This window comes from Trichogramma pretiosum, unplaced genomic scaffold (assembly GCF_000599845.2).
Source record: "Trichogramma pretiosum strain Unisexual culture from Peru unplaced genomic scaffold, Tpre_2.0 scaffold2, whole genome shotgun sequence".
NCBI classification, from domain to species: domain Eukaryota; kingdom Metazoa; phylum Arthropoda; class Insecta; order Hymenoptera; family Trichogrammatidae; genus Trichogramma; species Trichogramma pretiosum.
In genome coordinates this window covers 88,979-106,092 of record NW_019641687.1, presented here as the reverse complement: position 1 = coordinate 106,092, position 17,114 = coordinate 88,979, and the positions used below count along the sequence as shown (strand labels likewise).

General features: G+C 41.1%; 3 protein-coding genes across 6 annotated transcripts in view; 2 read left to right on the top strand and 1 right to left on the bottom strand.

Moving 5' to 3' along the window:
- Positions 1–17,114, bottom strand: part of LOC106655174 (heterogeneous nuclear ribonucleoprotein K) — a 57,826-nt gene that overhangs the window by 2,919 nt on the left and 37,793 nt on the right. The window contains exons 6-12 of the mRNA XM_023461462.1: positions 16,549–16,621; positions 16,361–16,474; positions 1,361–1,489; positions 779–1,274; positions 555–707; positions 415–455; positions 167–336 (exon numbers count right to left, since the gene is read on the bottom strand). Of these exons, the coding sequence (XP_023317230.1) occupies positions 167–336; positions 415–455; positions 555–707; positions 779–1,274; positions 1,361–1,489; positions 16,361–16,474; positions 16,549–16,621 (1,176 nt within the window). The remainder of the gene's footprint in view (positions 1–166; positions 337–414; positions 456–554; positions 708–778; positions 1,275–1,360; positions 1,490–16,360; positions 16,475–16,548; positions 16,622–17,114) is intronic.
- Positions 2,344–3,853, top strand: LOC106655177 (cytochrome b5-like). The gene is made up of 3 exons (XM_014375417.2): positions 2,344–2,470; positions 3,129–3,336; positions 3,426–3,853. The coding sequence occupies exons 2-3, from the start codon at positions 3,148–3,150 to the stop codon at positions 3,627–3,629; spliced, it is 393 nt and encodes a 130-aa protein (XP_014230903.1). The 5' UTR covers positions 2,344–2,470; positions 3,129–3,147; the 3' UTR covers positions 3,630–3,853.
- LOC106655176 (cytochrome b5-like) lies at positions 5,037–7,965 on the top strand. Of its 4 annotated transcripts, none has more exons than XM_014375414.2 (2): positions 5,037–5,138; positions 6,851–7,965. In XM_014375414.2, the coding sequence occupies exon 2, from the start codon at positions 6,907–6,909 to the stop codon at positions 7,327–7,329; it is 423 nt and encodes a 140-aa protein (XP_014230900.1). In that variant the 5' UTR covers positions 5,037–5,138; positions 6,851–6,906; the 3' UTR covers positions 7,330–7,965. The 4 variants fall into 4 exon arrangements, with proteins under 4 accessions (XP_014230900.1, XP_014230899.1, XP_014230902.1 ...); XM_014375413.2 differs by lacking the exon at positions 5,037–5,138 and adding an exon at positions 5,153–5,312; XM_014375416.2 differs by lacking the exon at positions 5,037–5,138 and adding an exon at positions 5,724–5,989.

Sequence of the window (17,114 nt, the reverse complement as noted above, 5' to 3'; positions counted from 1 at the left end):
AAATTGAAAGAATATTTTCACAATCATACAATTCATCATTTTTACTTGATACACAGGAATTTTAATCACATTAAATTAGTGTTTTAGAAAAATGCAGTTTCATTATAATGTAGTTTTAATGAGAAATATTAAAAATTAAAGGTGAGGTAACAAAAATATTATTTACCTTTGTTGCAAGAGAAACTGTGCCATTTGTATCTGGTTTGGCATACCAGTAATTGTGATAATGCGGTCATTACTACCAGGCAACGGCATATCGATAGTTATACCAGCGCCGCTTTCAGTACGAATTTTGCGGATTCGTGCACCTCCTTTGCCGATGATGGCTCCAGCAAGCTATAATAACGAGAAAAAAACGATAAAAATATTGTATTGAAAATTAAAAATTGGAGAAAAAAAAGTATAAAATCTTACATCAGTGGGAATCGTGACTTGAGTGCTGGTGACGTTGCCGCCTTGACCGCCTCCTTGTCCGCCACCTTGACCACCAATTCCACCTCCTCCTCCCATTCCACCGCCGCCTCCCATACCGCCGCCACCCATGCCTCCGCCACCCATGCCTCCACCGCCCATGCCTCCACCGCCCATGCCTCCTCCGCCCATGCCGCCTCCGCCCATTCCTCCACCACCCATTCCACCGCCACCCATTCCCATGTTACCACCGCCACCTCCCATGCCGTTGGAGTTTCCACCACCCCAACCATTTCCTAGAAAGATATAAAAGAAAGTTGAATAAATTTGTCGAATTTGGCGTTAATTAAATTACAATTGTTTATACCATTGTAGTTTCCACCACCTCCGCCTCCATTGCCTCCATAGTTAGGTGGAGGTCCACCGCGGTTGCTATTGTAACCTCCTTGGTTTCCACCACGATCTGGGCCGCCATAACCGCCAGGTGGTCCGCCTGGACCACCACGTCCACCGTAACCACCACGGTCTGGACCACCTGGTCCACCTGGGCCGCGGCCACCTGGACCGCCAGGCCCGCCGGGTCCGCCGGGTCCACGTCCACCCATGAAGCCTCCGCGGTTCATCGGAGGTCCATCAGGTGGGCCTGAGGGAGGACCTCGGAAATCTCCGCCACGGTCGCCTCGTGGTCCGCCACGGTTCATGCCACCTTGGTTGCCGCCACGGCCACCACCGAAACCTCCGGGCTTGCCACCACTGCCGCCACCTGCAGGCTGACCGTCGGGTCCAAAACCGCCGTATTCTTCAGCGAAGAATTCTTCATAATTTCTTGGGTCGTAAGGGTTGTTGATTCCTTTCAGCGGGGACTACAATAATTTTATAAACGTTAGTTTAAAAATCCTAAGGCACACATAATTAAAAAAAAATGTAACCGTAATGAACGGGTGCTTACAGTTTTGATGGTATTGATGAGTTCACGGATACAATCCATGACAACCTCAGCTTTGCCGGACACGCTGATGACACGGTCCGAGCTATGGGGACAGCAGTTCGAGTAGATCTTGATTCTCGCTCCAGTTTTCTGTAAATTAAAGTTAAAAATTCCTTTAGTTCATGTCGAATTCTCGCTTGCTTTTTATGAGGGATATGTTTCAAAAGCTTCAAAATTTCCTGAAGAAATGTTCGATGTATATAGGCATCGCGTGAGATTTAATCGTTAACTCGAATGAGTTTATAACAATCATTTTGTTCTTTTTATTTTTATTTTTAGTACTCCCTGTATCTTGTAATCAACTCCGCGCAAACTCACTATAGCGATTTAATAAGGGCTTGGAATTACTTGATCCACTTTTAATAGCTGGTAAATTCGGTTAAGCGAGAGTATAAAAAGCAAAGGAAAAATAAAGACTATCGTGGTACACGGTGCGCATAAACCTTAAGCATAAAAAAAAGAAAATTAATTTCAAAGGATAAATAATCCTCGTGATCTTCAGCTCAGGCGTGACGTACTCGCCGAGCGGAAAGCAATCGACGAATTTTGCGGGAGTTCATCGACATCGAAGTCGTGTGTTACGCGTTCCGCATACGCGGAGTTTGTATTCGCGACGATGCCGTCTTCATTGTAATTGCAGTAGCCAAAACCTGTACGCAAATCCTGGCTTCGTACGTAGGAAAATCTACTTGGCATGCATGAAACTTTGCAAGCCTATATATTTTCCTTCGGCTAAACGTTTCGGCAACGCCTATACGTCTTTGGCCTTATACTCCTCGTTTGAGAGTATCATAATGCTAGGTATATGGAAAGTTCACACATTCGTAAGACTGTCTTTCTGTGCAAATGAAGAGATCCGCTCGCAACATTGTAAGCTCATGAATTTTTTATGAAATTAGAACAGTCTCGTTGGTTACGGGAGCTTTTGTCACTCTTTTTCTCCGCAATAACATTTCAGTAGGTCGTTATTTTTCGAAGCAAGCGGTCATCTCGGTCGAAGCACGATTAGAGGACTCGCCTACGACTTAGTGCGTCGAGAATATAGTTTGTTTGTTTCAGCGATACCGCCATGTGAGTTGGTTTCAAAAGTTCATTAACTTTTTTTTTTTTTGACCTGATTCGCGAGATGAAAATACAAAAGGAACGGAAGTTGGTTGTTTCCGAGCAGTGGCTTTCGAGAAACTGCTCGGGTTTTCGGTATCGCATCGCCATTAAAGTTGCAATTATCACGTTTATTTTCACTGCTGTGCACTTGAAGCTCAAACCGTTTCATCATATTTTACCAAAAATGCATTCGATTCAGTTTTATCAAGGTTTTGCAGTGAACACCTCGCTGCTGCATCCGGACATTTAAGCAGTAAAATCAATTCGGTTCGTTTCCTCTCAATCGAAGCTTTGAGACGTCATTTTTATTAAATAAGTCTTAGTGCGACCTATTTTTACAGGTTTCTGTGAGTGCATGTGCGTACGTGAGTTTTCGTATAGGTGGTGTTTCATCAAATGCAAGTCTCGATAGTGATTGTGTAAGCGAATGCGTTTCATTTGTAATATCGTTCGATTTCTCTGTGAGAAAAAAGTGACTTGCAGCTTGTCGCGGCGCACGAATCATTTTCATTAACCTCTCCGAATGCTACTAAAAAATTACAAAAGTCCAAAAACGTTCAAAAATCCCCACTCGATTATTTAATACACCGAAAATTGTGGATACCAATGAGTGCTTGATTGTTAGTTTCAGTGAATATTGAAAAATGACTCGGAAATACGCAGTCAGCGAGGTGACAAAACACAACAATGGCAACGATTTGTGGATAGCTTTGCACGGCAAAGTTTACGATATTACGAAATTTCTAAAGGAACATCCCGGCGGCGAGGAGGTGCTTCTAAATCTTGCCGGTGCCGATGCTACCAAATGCTTCGACGAAGTCGGTCACTCGCAGGTATACTTTACAAGAATTTGTTCACGAAACGATTTATACATAAAAAAAAAAAGAAAAGTCATGATATAAGAAAAACATGTTTTACTTAGGAAGCAATACAGCTCAAAGACACGTTTGAAATTGGACAACTCGAGGGAACTTTTGAGGCCGAAGGCGCTGCAGCGGGTCCATCGATCGACGACGACGATTGGGAATACGAAGAACCGAAAAAAGAGTCCTCGCCATTTTTACCTGTATTCATTGGATTAGGTGTACTAGTTTACGCTTTTTTGTTTTATAATTTTTTTTACTGATTACAACAATAAAGTGGCGTGACTCGTATACCCTGTACTATATAATCAACTATCGACTGAAGTTTTTAGTAACTAATCAAATTATTGTATGCATGAGACTTTTTCCAGGATGTGTTTCAATCGCAAAATGTCAATAATGAATTTTTGCGTTGCGTTTAAGCTCGATAAGTTTGTGCAATAAATATTTAAAAATCCAATAAAGAATGAACTATTTTTTCATGTCATTTCAATTAAATCTTTGGCCATAATTTCAGTTACTTTTTAAAATTTCCTGCTGTATGATTCAAATCAGAAAAAGCTTTGAGTGCTTGGATAAAAAAAATAAAAAATAAAAAAATAAACGCTAGAACCGAGGAAACTAACATAGGATCGATTCGCACCGTGATATACATAGGTAAGTGATGAAATAGCTCGTGCATGTTTGAAACTTTTAATGCTTTTAAAGGCCATTTAAATGCGCCAAAGCGTTTGGGAGGCAGTAGTTGGCGCGCTAACTTTAAATGGAAATCGCTTTAATTTAATCATTACTTTCGGTCATTTAGATTATGTCCATTTGAGTGTCGTCCGTCTAGCTCAGTTGGCCGATACGCTTTTTTTTTAAATGCCTCATCATCTTTGTGAAATTGCCGAAGCACAGCGATCGAATAGGTTTGTATAGGCAAACAGGAAACTTTGAACAGCAACAATAAGTCTTTTTTTTTTTCAAGTAACGCAGTTTATATATGGAAAAATATGTTTACGTAAGACGAGAGAAAAGCAAGTTCGAGTAGCGACTTATCACTGACGTACATGACTGGGTGCGTGAACGAGCGAGCCACCGTCATTTCAATGCTAAATCTCATGGTAGGCTACCACGCGCATTTCAGACCTATTCTCTATAAGAGAGTGTGTTTCTATATTTTATCCACCCGGCGTATAAAAATCGAATCTCTGGAAAAGCGCACGAACGCGCATAGACTCGGACTGAGCCGCGGCGCAATACTTTGCCAAGTTATGATTGTCGTGCGCTCGGCTGACTCTCTTCGGTTCACTCGCACGCAGCAGCTATTACAAGGAGAATTGCATTGGCTGCGAGCGGTGCCGAGCGAAATATAACCACGTAATCGGCAGTTATCGATCACCTTTTCCGCAAAGCTGAATAATAATCGCCTGAGAATTGACTTTGGCGCGCGCGTGTGCGAGTGCTGCTCGCACTCCAAGGCAGATAAGCGTGGCAGCTCGCGCAGGCAATGTCAGCTGCGGCGCGACGCGGAGAGCACATTGAGAATCGGCATGTACGTACGATTGAAATAAAGCAGCAAGTCGTTGTGTCATGCCTCGTCGGTCGAGCAAACTCTCAGTCCACAAAGGTGGGAGTAAAAGAGGTTCAATCGCGTCGGGTGCATTTGCTCGCGCGAGTTATATGTGTCGTCGTCGTCGCTTCCATACAACTCGCAGCCGGTCCCCGTAGCAGCAGCGCTAGTCTCCATATTATTACGCCGAGCAAACTGCGCTACTGCCGCTGCTGCGGTAAGCCGTTCGGTGTATACTCGCAGAGATATATAGACGTATACGTAGGCCTCCGTCAGTCTCGCTTCTTCGTCGCTACAGACGATACACGTAACACGCGCGAGTGTGTACAAAGTCAGTCAGTCAATCGGTTGCTCGTATTTCGTTTTGTCGCTTATTTGGCACGATAACTCGGTAGGTACATAGCATCCACATCGTTTTCGCTGCATACGCCATAAGAGACTCGATATTCATTCATCTTAGCCCTTGTCCGGAGCAGGCCGCTCGAGTCGCCCGAAATCGAATAAACATTCCGTCGTTTTAGCAGACGCGGGTTCGCAAAGCTCCATCCAGTTTTTTTCATCATTACTCTAACGATCTTGAATGACGATCGCGACTAAAAATATCAATCCGGAAAATTGAGTCGAAAAACGCGAAAAGTGTCAACTCATGCTTACAGATAAAATTTTTGATAATATAAAATGGAGCACATCGCGCAGTATCAGTCGTGTGCAGTGCGTGTCTGTATACGTGTGTGCGTGCCTGCGTGGGGTGGGGTATGTAGCTATAGTATACACGAGCCAATAACGCGTAATTTGTACGATAGCGCGTGCAGCACTACATTACGTACCAGCACGCGCGTCTCTACCTATGCCAACAATTATTCGTAATTATGGAAATTAGACTAAGGTTTATCAGCTGCCGTCGCCCGAGTGCAGTTTTAGGAGTTAGAAAAGCCGACAGAGAGACGATTTCGTTCGGTCTTCCAAGCTTACATTTATATTTAGCGTGCTTCGAATGCGCCGTACAGTACAAAGTCGACGAACGAGTATATAAACACGCAGACGAGCGAATCGAGCACGATGGAATAGGTGACTGTCGTATACATTTGCCATTGCGACCTTGGTTCTAGTCGGCCGAGAGAGAGAGATGCACGGACGATGCCGGCATGCATTTTCCATATATATAAGTACCATATGCAATATGCATGCAGGCAACAAGACGCGCACCGATCCGCTACCGCATTAGCATGAGTTTTTCATCGGTATATAAGAATTATTATACGTGCAGATCTCCGTCGTTCATTTGACAATTTCTGCCTCGTCATAATTGACAATCTCTCGTTGTAACTGGGCATAATAGCGCGACCTCGCTTTTTTTATGTAAGTAGCCTTTTTTTCTAACGCGCAGAAGAACATTATTGCATTCTTCTGCTGTAAAATCATCGAATAATAGATGCGAAGTTTACGAAAATCTAGAACGAAGAGTACAGATCGAAAAACATGGCTTCATTTCTTGTCTTATCGTGTACACAAGAGACGCGCGCACAATATGTACGCCTTAAAAGGCGCACTGCTGCTCTCGCTGCTTTTTGTTGTTCCAACGAAAGAGCATGCCATCGTTGACAAGAATCAGCCGACTGATCTCGGAGTTCGTTTTTTTACATCGAGGAAACTACGCAGGCGGCGTCGTTGTGCAAACGAAGCTCGAGCGATGCCTCAATATCAAGGAAACAAACTTATCTAAGATTAAAACGAATGATTAATAACTGCCACACGCTCATACTGCGCACTTTTCTGCGATTATTTAATCGCCGATTGCGCGCACGCGTAACAGTTCGATCATAATAACGCGCGAGATTGGCGTTTGATAAACTTGTCCCCACCTCGATTTGCTCCTTAATGAAACTACTAATTGTCGCCTCGATAACCTAGAAAAATTGTACCTTGCAGGTTCGGCTTGAGAAGAGTCAACGAGACGCAAGGCATTTTACAAATAATCATTGAAAATGAGCGAAGAACAAAAAACGACGAGTGGCAAGAAGCAGTTCACTTTCGAGGAGGTGAAAAAAGCCAGCGAGGACAGGAAGCGCACCGTCTTCGTAATCAAGAACAATGTCTACGACGTGACGGAGTTCCTGAACGAGCATCCCGGCGGCGAGGAGATCCTCATGGACCACGGCGGCAAGGACGCGACCGAGGACTTCATCGACGTTGGCCACTCCACGGACGCGCTCGAGCTCATGAAGAAGTACCACCTCGGCGAGATCGTCGAGTCCGAGAGGCGGCCGGTCGTCGACAAGGAGAGCTGGGCCACCGGCGATCAGTTCGGCAAGCGCAAGGCCGACGAGTCCGAGTCGTCGTCCCCCGTCACCATGATCGTGGTCGCCGTCATAGCCATCTTGGTCTTCTTGCTCTACTTCTACAAGTGATGAACTAAGTAGCGTGTGTACGCGAGTGTGGCCGACGAATTTCGTCGTCCAGCGACATTTTGGAGCTTCTCCATTAACAGCAAACTCGCGCGGAGAGCTCCCACTCGGCACGATGGCCTCTCGATCGCCAGTCGACCAAATGTATTTGTATGTATTATCGATACGATTATCAGCGCGATTATTGAAAATACCAGTGATTTGTAATTGAAAACAGCCTCTGCACATGATATTCTTTTTAAAATATGTTCAAACGTATTAAAGTATCTTTCGAAGCATTTTGCAAGTTTATTAGCATGTTTTAACGAGAGTATAGTACATGTGCCAGAGTCAAGCTAGTGAAAGATTGTAATTTTCTGTCCAATTTATACATTTATACGTTGCAAATTTTCATGGTTTATACGGTGTATATTGATGTACTCATACATTTGTTCTTTCCAAAAATTTTACTACAAAAATAAGGTGTCGGTGGTGTAATGTTTTTACGACTCCATGATGAAAGAAACAATTGTTAAAAAACATTCCATGTCCATGTAGTTTTTACTCGAAATAAAATTACCACCATTGACTCCGTAAAAATTTGCTCACAAATAATTTAATAAAAAAAAAACGACGAAGCTCGTTATCGATGCTAATGTATCACATCGTGCGTTGTTTCGTACTGGCGCGCAAGGCTGCTTCCTTCCTCCATAATAATACATGCATACACAAATTTCATCGAAGCGAAAGATTTTAATAGTATATCGGCTGACAAGGAAGCACGCGACTCAAGTATACGCGCGAAATAATGATTTTAAATGTGAAAATATATTACGGATCATTGCAGCTTAGCGCAATGATCCTCTCATTTTTCTTCTTTCTTTCTCTCTTGATATTCTTTTTCTCCGGCTCCTTTCTCTCTCTCTCCCTTTCTCTACGTGCTTTCAAATTTTTACTCTTTACTCTTCGGAACCTTTTTCTATATGGGAAGAAAACGAGTTAGCTATTGTATTTTCTCGACGTGCATTGTGTATGTGGAAGCCTCCGTTCCGCGAGAACCCGTTTTCATTAAGAATCTTTCGCACGCCTTACAATGCGCTGCACTGGCTCAACGTGTTATGAGTGCGTGCGTGCGTTCGTTTCTTTGCTGAAAAGTACAGGGCTCGTTACAGGACTCCGCACGGGTAACGAGATTTTGAATTTTCAGTTTACTACTATATAAATAGTCAAGTGCACTTTTCGAAAAATCGTACGAATAAACATCTAGCGATAATACATCGAAATGAAATCTCTCATACTCTGACAATGGTAAGGCAAAATTTAGCCCTTATAAGACCGACATTGGAGAAAGTACTTTTTTCTGTAGAAAAATTATCTGAGGCCTATAACATTTCATCAAACTGATGGCAAATACTTGGAGTTCAACAACCTTACAGTACGTATCCCAGTTCGTCACAGTAAAAACACATCACTTTAATAAAAAATTTGAACTCCATATTTCTCCTATATTTTATATATCCATAATAATAGGGGATTGTTTTGCAATAGTGTCAGTTTGCAGCCCGAGCGTAGCGAGGGTTGCATTGACATCGAGTGCAAGATTGACAACCGCCTCAGTTGCGTATAGTACTTTTCATCATCGAGTGCAGGAAGTCGATTTTAAGATTTTCCCGCACGAATGATGAAAAGGTTAATTCCACAAAGGACAGCGGAATGTATGAATTAAAATTTATAACGATTTGATTAATTATCAGAAAGATCAAATTTAATTTTGATAATTCATACGCATAAATGTGTTATGAATTCCAATAAAATATACCTTCCTGTTTTGAACGTATGCTGCTTTATTAATATTTTCTGTAGAATTAGCAAACTGCAAAAATAAGTTTTGATTTTCTGTCACTAGTTGATAGCTGTATGCGATATAGTCTAAAATTGCCATGTACGGGAATGAAAATGTCTACGTGTACTCATTCCTCATTCTTTGTAAATTTACAATTTGACCGCGTGCACATCTGATTTTGTATTCAGCTAGTCTTGGGAAAAGTAAATGTGCGCACGGCAGCATCAAGCGGAGTATATGTATCGCTTTCTGAATGACTGACGCTTTGGTGCAGTTCATACACGAGTTTGCCCGGAAACAAGCGCGCGAACATGCGTTCTGGCATTGAGTGGGTAAAACGGGAAGCAGATGCTACGATTAACAGGAAGGTTATGCGGTCTTCCGCAGAGCCCTTTTCGCGACGGCGTAATATACGAATCTACACACACGGCCCGTTAATTGTACGCTGTGGTAATATTGACGCTCAGGCTAGTTGAAAGGAAAAATTGTTTCTTTTTTCCTCCGTTATGTTTCTTCTTTCGTCGACTTTTCGCCACACGCGACGTGATCAGAGAAATTGCGTATGATTTACGATGGGGGGTCATATTTTCATTTGAGTAAAAAAGAGTTGTGAATTATAAAATCAATGTACAATAGCACGGATGATTTATTCATCAAAAATGAATAAACTGCGAGATAAATAAATTCGTTGATAAGAAATTCAATGAGATCGACGATAGGATAAATCAGTGGAAATTATATTATTTCAAGCGGTCCTTAAAAACGTTGAAATTTAATATTAAAGATATGTAAAACCAAAGATACTTAGACATGCTAAAAATTCTGCTCCATGACTCAAAAGTAAAGAGGCGAAAAAATAGTGGCTCCCCGGAGGCGTTTTCGAAGTATAATATTCTCGAGAGATTTTCTAAGCAAGTAGTTCGCTTAAGGGTTATCACGTATTTTCAAACAACAGATGTTACATACATATAAACTGGTATTTTTAGTTTTTTATTTTTCAACTTAATTGTTTGCTTTTGTAATATTTTATTTAAACAAAAAAATGGTTAAAAATAAAATATTTTTTAAAGAAAATTAAATGAATCAAAAGAAAAGGTAATAAAAAGAAGTGGATTTTCCAAATTCTAAATAAGGATCATGGGATTAGAAATAACGATATCAGATTTTTATACGAGTATTAATTTTGAAAACATTTTTCTTCCGAGCTAAGACGCTGCAGCGAAGAGACGTTTAATGCGATCGCCCCTCTCTATCTCTTTACTTTGATGTATGTGAAGAAAGCAGACACAGAGCAGAGAGCCATTCACGTGCAGCTTTGTCCAGCTTAATTATGAAAAGGGGAAGAGAGCCAGATGTAGATAGCGAGTAAATGTGTATGCTACGTGAGACAGAGTGGCATAACGTAGGCGCGTTTTTTCATCAGCTGCTCTAGAATAAGTTTGGGCTTTTTCATAACATTACTGGTTAGAAGCTATCAAATCGAGTCTTTTTTGTTCCAAGAGAGAGCTTCGATGAACATCCCATCATTTGAAACACAGTCGCTCGGTTAATTTCCGAACAAGCTCGCGAGGTGCGCTGCCATTCAAGGGTTTTTCTCGCGTTTCACAATGCTTTTTTACATCGCACTCGATGCACGTGCACTGCGAGCTCGTCCAACTGTGCTGGGGCTATTATGCATTCATACATACAGCAGCGAGTTTTGCCAGGTTCGCATTTGCCACCGCACAGAGTGCTGAAGTCTTTGCAATCTACCCCTTTTTCAAACAACAAACGCTTATGGGAAAGAAAATATGAGGAAGGAAAGAGAGCGAGGAGTTCGTGCAAAATTGCTCGAGTTGTTAACTTGATGAAGTAAGGTAAATCGAGGGTAAACTGCATGTGGGGCAGTGTGTACATTTCTACACTGCTCTCAAAGCTCTCTCGACATAACGCGTAAAAATTTAATCGTCGTTTGAATAAGAAAAAAAAGCTCGCGGAGAATTTTTCGGAAAATTAGTCAATTAAATAAAGAAAGAGTCGATTGAATTCCAGAGGTTAACTCACCGACTGCCATGGCCAATGATCACGGCAGTTTTCAGTCCTCTTGTCGACTCCATGGAATCTTTCACTTGTGTTACTCGTTGTCGGTCTACAAAGTCGAGACCGTACAAACAACAAAGAACGAAGTTAACTCGGTCGCAGTTGCTCGTCAACTGAGGCCAAGTAGCATGCGCGGCAGGGCCCTTAGGTCCCTACGGACTCTCACAGCAGGTCTGACCGAGGGCCTTGAGGCCACGGAGTGGGGTGTGCAAGCTGCAACGGAGCTACGCACATACACACACACACACACACACGCACGCACGCACGCGCACATGTCGACAATTTTACTGCTGTATTACATAATGTTTCTACTGGGCAATGTTTTAACTAGATATTATCTACTTTTTCGTGTATTATTTATTTTTTTTTTTATTAAGAAATGGCTATTTAAATTTGATTTTCAGACTCTTAGTGTGTTTCACATAGATACATTTTCAGTAAAGCCAGTTCTTTGTCGAAGCCAAATTGAAAGATGTGTAAAAAGTATCGCGGCAAAAATAGATACAAGCATTGTGTGCTATCAAAGCATACAGTTTTTGGTAATTACAATCATTTTTCAACTTGATCATTAATAACAAGAAAATTAATAATTTTATGAAAACATTTGGTTATACCCTCATTCATCATGTCAGCGGGCATTGTATAAAGTCCCTCGTAAAGGTGTGCGCCAGATATTCGACATAAAAAATGCCTCGCAGCATTCACAAGCATCCTTTTGCACGAATGAAACTTCAACGAGTAAAAAGGGCTATTCATATACAAATAGGCCATGGGAATCGTCCGAAGAATGAAAAAAAAAATTCGAGTAAGAAGTTTCACGAAGTCGCTGAGTGAACGGATGCTCGACTTTTGTCTGTCCGAATCACGTGAATCGACTACTGCCACCGCTGCTGCTGTTGCTCTTTTACTGTAATAGACAGTACACAAACAGAAGCGCGACTGACCCTTCTCGAGTCGTGTGATGTTTACGAGTCTTTAAATTCAACAATGGTGCTGCAGCTCCATTTATGAACGAATATCGTACTTGACTTTTTTCGAAAAAAATGAATAATATCATTTATCTATAGGGTACAATTTATTTATACGATAAATTATAAAAAGCAATTAAAAAACGTAACCAGAGTGATTAAGGAGATGGGAATTGCATTATAAAATTATTGAGATCGGCAGTAAGAAATTTCGGATGCTTGCGTAATGCAAAAGCTATGAGAAAAAAAAGTAAAAAATCCATCAAGATATATTTTGGAATAATCTGAAGCAAGCGATTTCCTGCTTCGCTATAAGGCCGCTAAAAGCGTATTATTCAAGATGCCGGCTGCAAGCGTCTAGCCTAGAAGTTGGCATAACAAAGCCACGACGGAGGAACCAAGAGAGCGAAACGAGAGGGAGGCTACAGACTTCAAGGAGCCTGCGAGCGTGTGAGTGTGTGCGGAGTGGCCACTGTGCAGCTCGATGAAAGACGCTGCTGCACGCGCGCATCATCCTAGGCATGTATACAGGGGAGACTGCTGCTGCTGCTGCTGCTGCACGAGGGAAACGAGCCACGCGTCTAGGTTTTTTTTCTCGAGCCAAGGATGCTTTATTACTTTACACTCTTATGAAAAAGATCTCTGATGATAGTGAACACCTCAGGGACGAGACAGATATTGCTCCAGCTTTTACATTTCAAAATTATTCAACTTTTTCATTTGTTGTTTCGTGTAAGCAAGAGGCTCGGCATTAATATAAAGCATATTAACCAATATACTTTCTACGAGTTTTCAGCTTGTTTAAAGTCCGGCGTTACTTTTACTTTGATAATGTGTATAATAAATCGTAGAGTTAAATTTAATAGACAGAAACGTAGAAGAACACGCGCGTTTAATGGTTCTACGGACCTTTTGAGCTAGCGACTGAAATGGAAAAGGATGTTAACCTACTTTTAAGTGAATCGTTATATCGTTCAAGTTTTAATCTTTTTTTTTTTAGAATTTTATAAAACTCGCCTTCAAGCAGTATTTATTCCAAGTATAATGGCATTTTTTCCTCAATAACAATTAACTTCTCGCTTTTTCACAATATTCGGTAGCAATCCTTAAGGCTCTTTGTTTAGTGATTGTTGATCGAGTTCTCGTATAGAATATTATATTTGTTAACTTCGGAGCCATTGAGCAATTTATATCGGCCTTGGAGCAATTCAATCAGTCACGAAGTACACAAGCTAAAGCATCTCCCTATTGACGTGAGTGCAGGGTCTATACATTGGCAACAGCAACAGCAGCAGCAGCAGTAACAACAGTCAGAGACGAAAGGCGGGCACGAGCACACCTGGCAGTGTAGCTGCCGGCAGCTGTTGCTATATACCGGCGCGTCCGTTACCTGAAACAGCAGCAGCAGCAGCAGCTCACATACACACGATGAACACTCATTTAATGCATGAAAGAAAAAGTTAAAGACGAGGGAGAACACCTGTTTGAAAAAGAGCGCGCGAGGCCACAATATGTCGTCGAGAATTCGCGCCAACCTCTACTGACCATGCAGCCCGTACATATATTATTACAGGCATTGGACCAACCATTCCTTTCTTTGCGCTGTATACAAATGTAAATAATACGTGCCCTCGTGTGCAGCATATTTTCGTAAGATTCAAAATCAGCTGGTTTGGAAGAGTACATAGAATTGGCTTACTCGTAAATGCGTCGGTAGAAACGATGTCCGAGTTACCAGCGAACGATACTTCGGCAGAGCTATCTTTTGCGAAGCTCGCCAATTGATTCGATTATTTCGTACAAATGTGTAATCGATTCAATTTGAATTCATGAGTATACGATTTCGCGGAAAAGCTCGAGATATATTCAGCTTATATGGCACAGCGCCAACCAACTGATTCGTGAAGAATCGTAGGCGTCGTTGCTGCAGATCAAAGACGAGTTAGTTTCGACCAACAAAGTGTTCATTCACTAAAATGTGCATAGTTCCACGACAGTCCCGCGCGACGTACACTAAACAAGTTGAGCATCACTCGCCAAATATATGTGTACGCACGCGTCGTATAGATGCTCTGGCGAGGCTAAACTGCACTCGCCACTCATTATTCATCTTTGAACGAACCGAAGACATCGCGAGCTGAGATATTCGTCGCCTCCGGGGCGCTCGAATGTTTTAAATCGTTTAGTCAAACGAAAATGCTTCGCTATTAGCTTAATTGAAAGTTTTCACTTAAGTAAAAATCGATTTTAGACTTAATTAAAAATTGTATCTAAAAATGAGGGCACAGCTTCACCATGATTCGACTAAGAATCTTAGATAATTCAGTCTTGGCTGTTTTTTGATCTTATTATCTTTGATAACAAAAATAAGTTCACTTAATTATCGACTGAAAACACTTATCCAAAGTGCTGAATAATGGAAAAGATGTGTAGCAAACGCGTTTGAACAAGTCTTTATGTCTGTATACTTTTATAGGCCTATGTACATAAGTACTATATATATAAATAGTAGAGCAGAGAAAAAGGGAGAGAAAAGAGAAAAAGTAAAGTGCAGCGGTAGAAAATGCACCCCCTGCATCGAAAGTCGAGCAGGCGGGCGCCAACTAGTCGTTCGCGTCGCGTGCACACACAGTTACCCGACTCACTTTCGTGGAATTGATTCGCCCTGTGTGTCGCTCTATACCTACTACTGTTCATGTTTATTACAAAAAGAGAGAGAAAGAAAAAAAAACATCAAGCACAAACGTATATATAAAGTAACGCTAGGATAGCGTGAAATCTAATTCTACGGCAAACTGGAACTCCGAGAGACATAAAGCATAATGAAAGGAATAAGTACGTTATAAGCCGAATATTGTCACCTCACGAAATTTTCGCAAAGGATATTCCGTGCCGAACTCAAATTTCAATCTTGTTGAATTTACCATCCCTCGTCAGCGCAGTGGCGGGCGGCGACGACGACATCGACAACAATTTTCTTATCACTTCGGCTTCCTAACCGGATTTCACGGCTGATCGACACGCAGCAGCGCGTATACACGTATCTCTTGTTCGTCGCCAACCTCCCTCGCGACGACGCCATTTCTTACCACATCTCCCTTTCGCGTCTGCATCAACTCCTCAAGATGATGACGACGACACCCAGACGGAGACAACGGCGGCGATGAAGGCGGCCCTATTACAATGGTCTATTTTGCGGCAATGTAAAGAAACTTTAACGCTTTTCGTGACCGATAAAATTTTCTCGGGGAAGTGGATTTTTTGCATTTGTAGTCGCGTCGTATCATGTGATCAAATTTTAATCGAAAAACGCTTAGCATAATATAAAATCATATAAAGAAATTAGCATTATCTTAACAGTCGAAGCCATTTCCGGTATCGTTCTAACAACAAAAGCTGAGATATTTCCTATACATTTCGTCTTGATACTATAAAAGAGTGTGAGCTCACGCGATAGATTAGACCACGTACAACGTGACTGAGTAGCTGCAGCGCTACTTTGTACTTTCATATATATATGTGACCTTTGTATCGAGTTTGTCTCGATCGTACAATGACACCGTCGCTATTGTGCATTAGAATGCCTACACATTTAACGAGAACGAAAAAGTACAATTTCGAGAGATTTTATACTTTATTTCTTAAGAAGATCCGTACTTCAGCTGAAAATTTGAATTTTGAACTGGGGTACGGATCACCTTAAATTTATTATTGTTTCATTTCTAATAATTCGGATAATTGTATCTGAACACGAAGTTGCTCAATTAGTGGCAAATTACGGTCATTTCATTGTTTATTCTGTTACTACACATGTAACATATGTTTAACGAGCCTTTCTACTCTTTTATATATAAACATAAAAAGTTTCGGCTCCAAGCTAACTCGAGGATTTACGAGACTCCTGGGTCCTATTTTCGCGAAACGTTACATCCTCCAAAGCATTAAGACGAAAGCTCTGGGATTTCTCCGATGGACGATATAAACTTGAACGACGTTCTCGAATTATAAAGCTCGATACAACATTTACCAATGCGTCAAAATTTTCAACAAATACACTTTTCATATTTATCTATTCAGAATTTTACATTCAACGGGTACAGGAACTTTTTGAAGCTTTTAGATTATTGCTTTGCAAACAGATCGTAATGTTAATTTTTAAACCTACCTCACGGAGTTCCTTAATCTTGCCGCCGCCTTTACCAATGACGCAACCAGCTTGGCTCTGATGTACCAGCATACGCAAGTCAAGATCAGCTTCATTTCCATTCTTAGGACTGCTCTGTATTTGGAAAAAGGATATTAGCAATTCAAATTCAATATAAAAATATAATTGTTAACTAAATTGAAATTTACCTCTTCGAGTTTAGGTATAAGCTCGTTTAGAATAGTAAGAGCCTGCTCCAAGTCCGAACTGATGGTCAGTATCCTAAAATCAAAATAAATCAGTGAGGTTTTTTTTGTCTGTGAAAGCAAATTTAGCGACAGGAGGTGATTTCAGGGGTCAAAGCATAAAAACTGTGGCGAATCGTCGAAAACTAAGCTTGTTGACGAAGTAAAAAATGTATACAGATAAAAAATTACTAGTGATAAAATTCAAAACCTTAAAGGTTGTTGGGAATACTCAAGATAATTTTTTACCAGTTTTACTTATAAATTACAAAGTGGTATTACAAATTTACCATTGGATCAAAGGTTTCGAAAAATTGTACGTTGCATATTAAAACAGGAGCATATGTATGTTACGTTTGAATAAGGTTTTGTTTAAAAAATGAACGGTAACTCTTAGTCTGTTAACGAGACTTGACCTCGGGAAACCTTTTTAGCTCTGTGAGCGCTAATAATGATCCTGATATCTGAAGTTGGAGTTAACTTATTCATTAAAAGGGCAATTTACTACCTCTGGTAAAAGTTTTAATTTC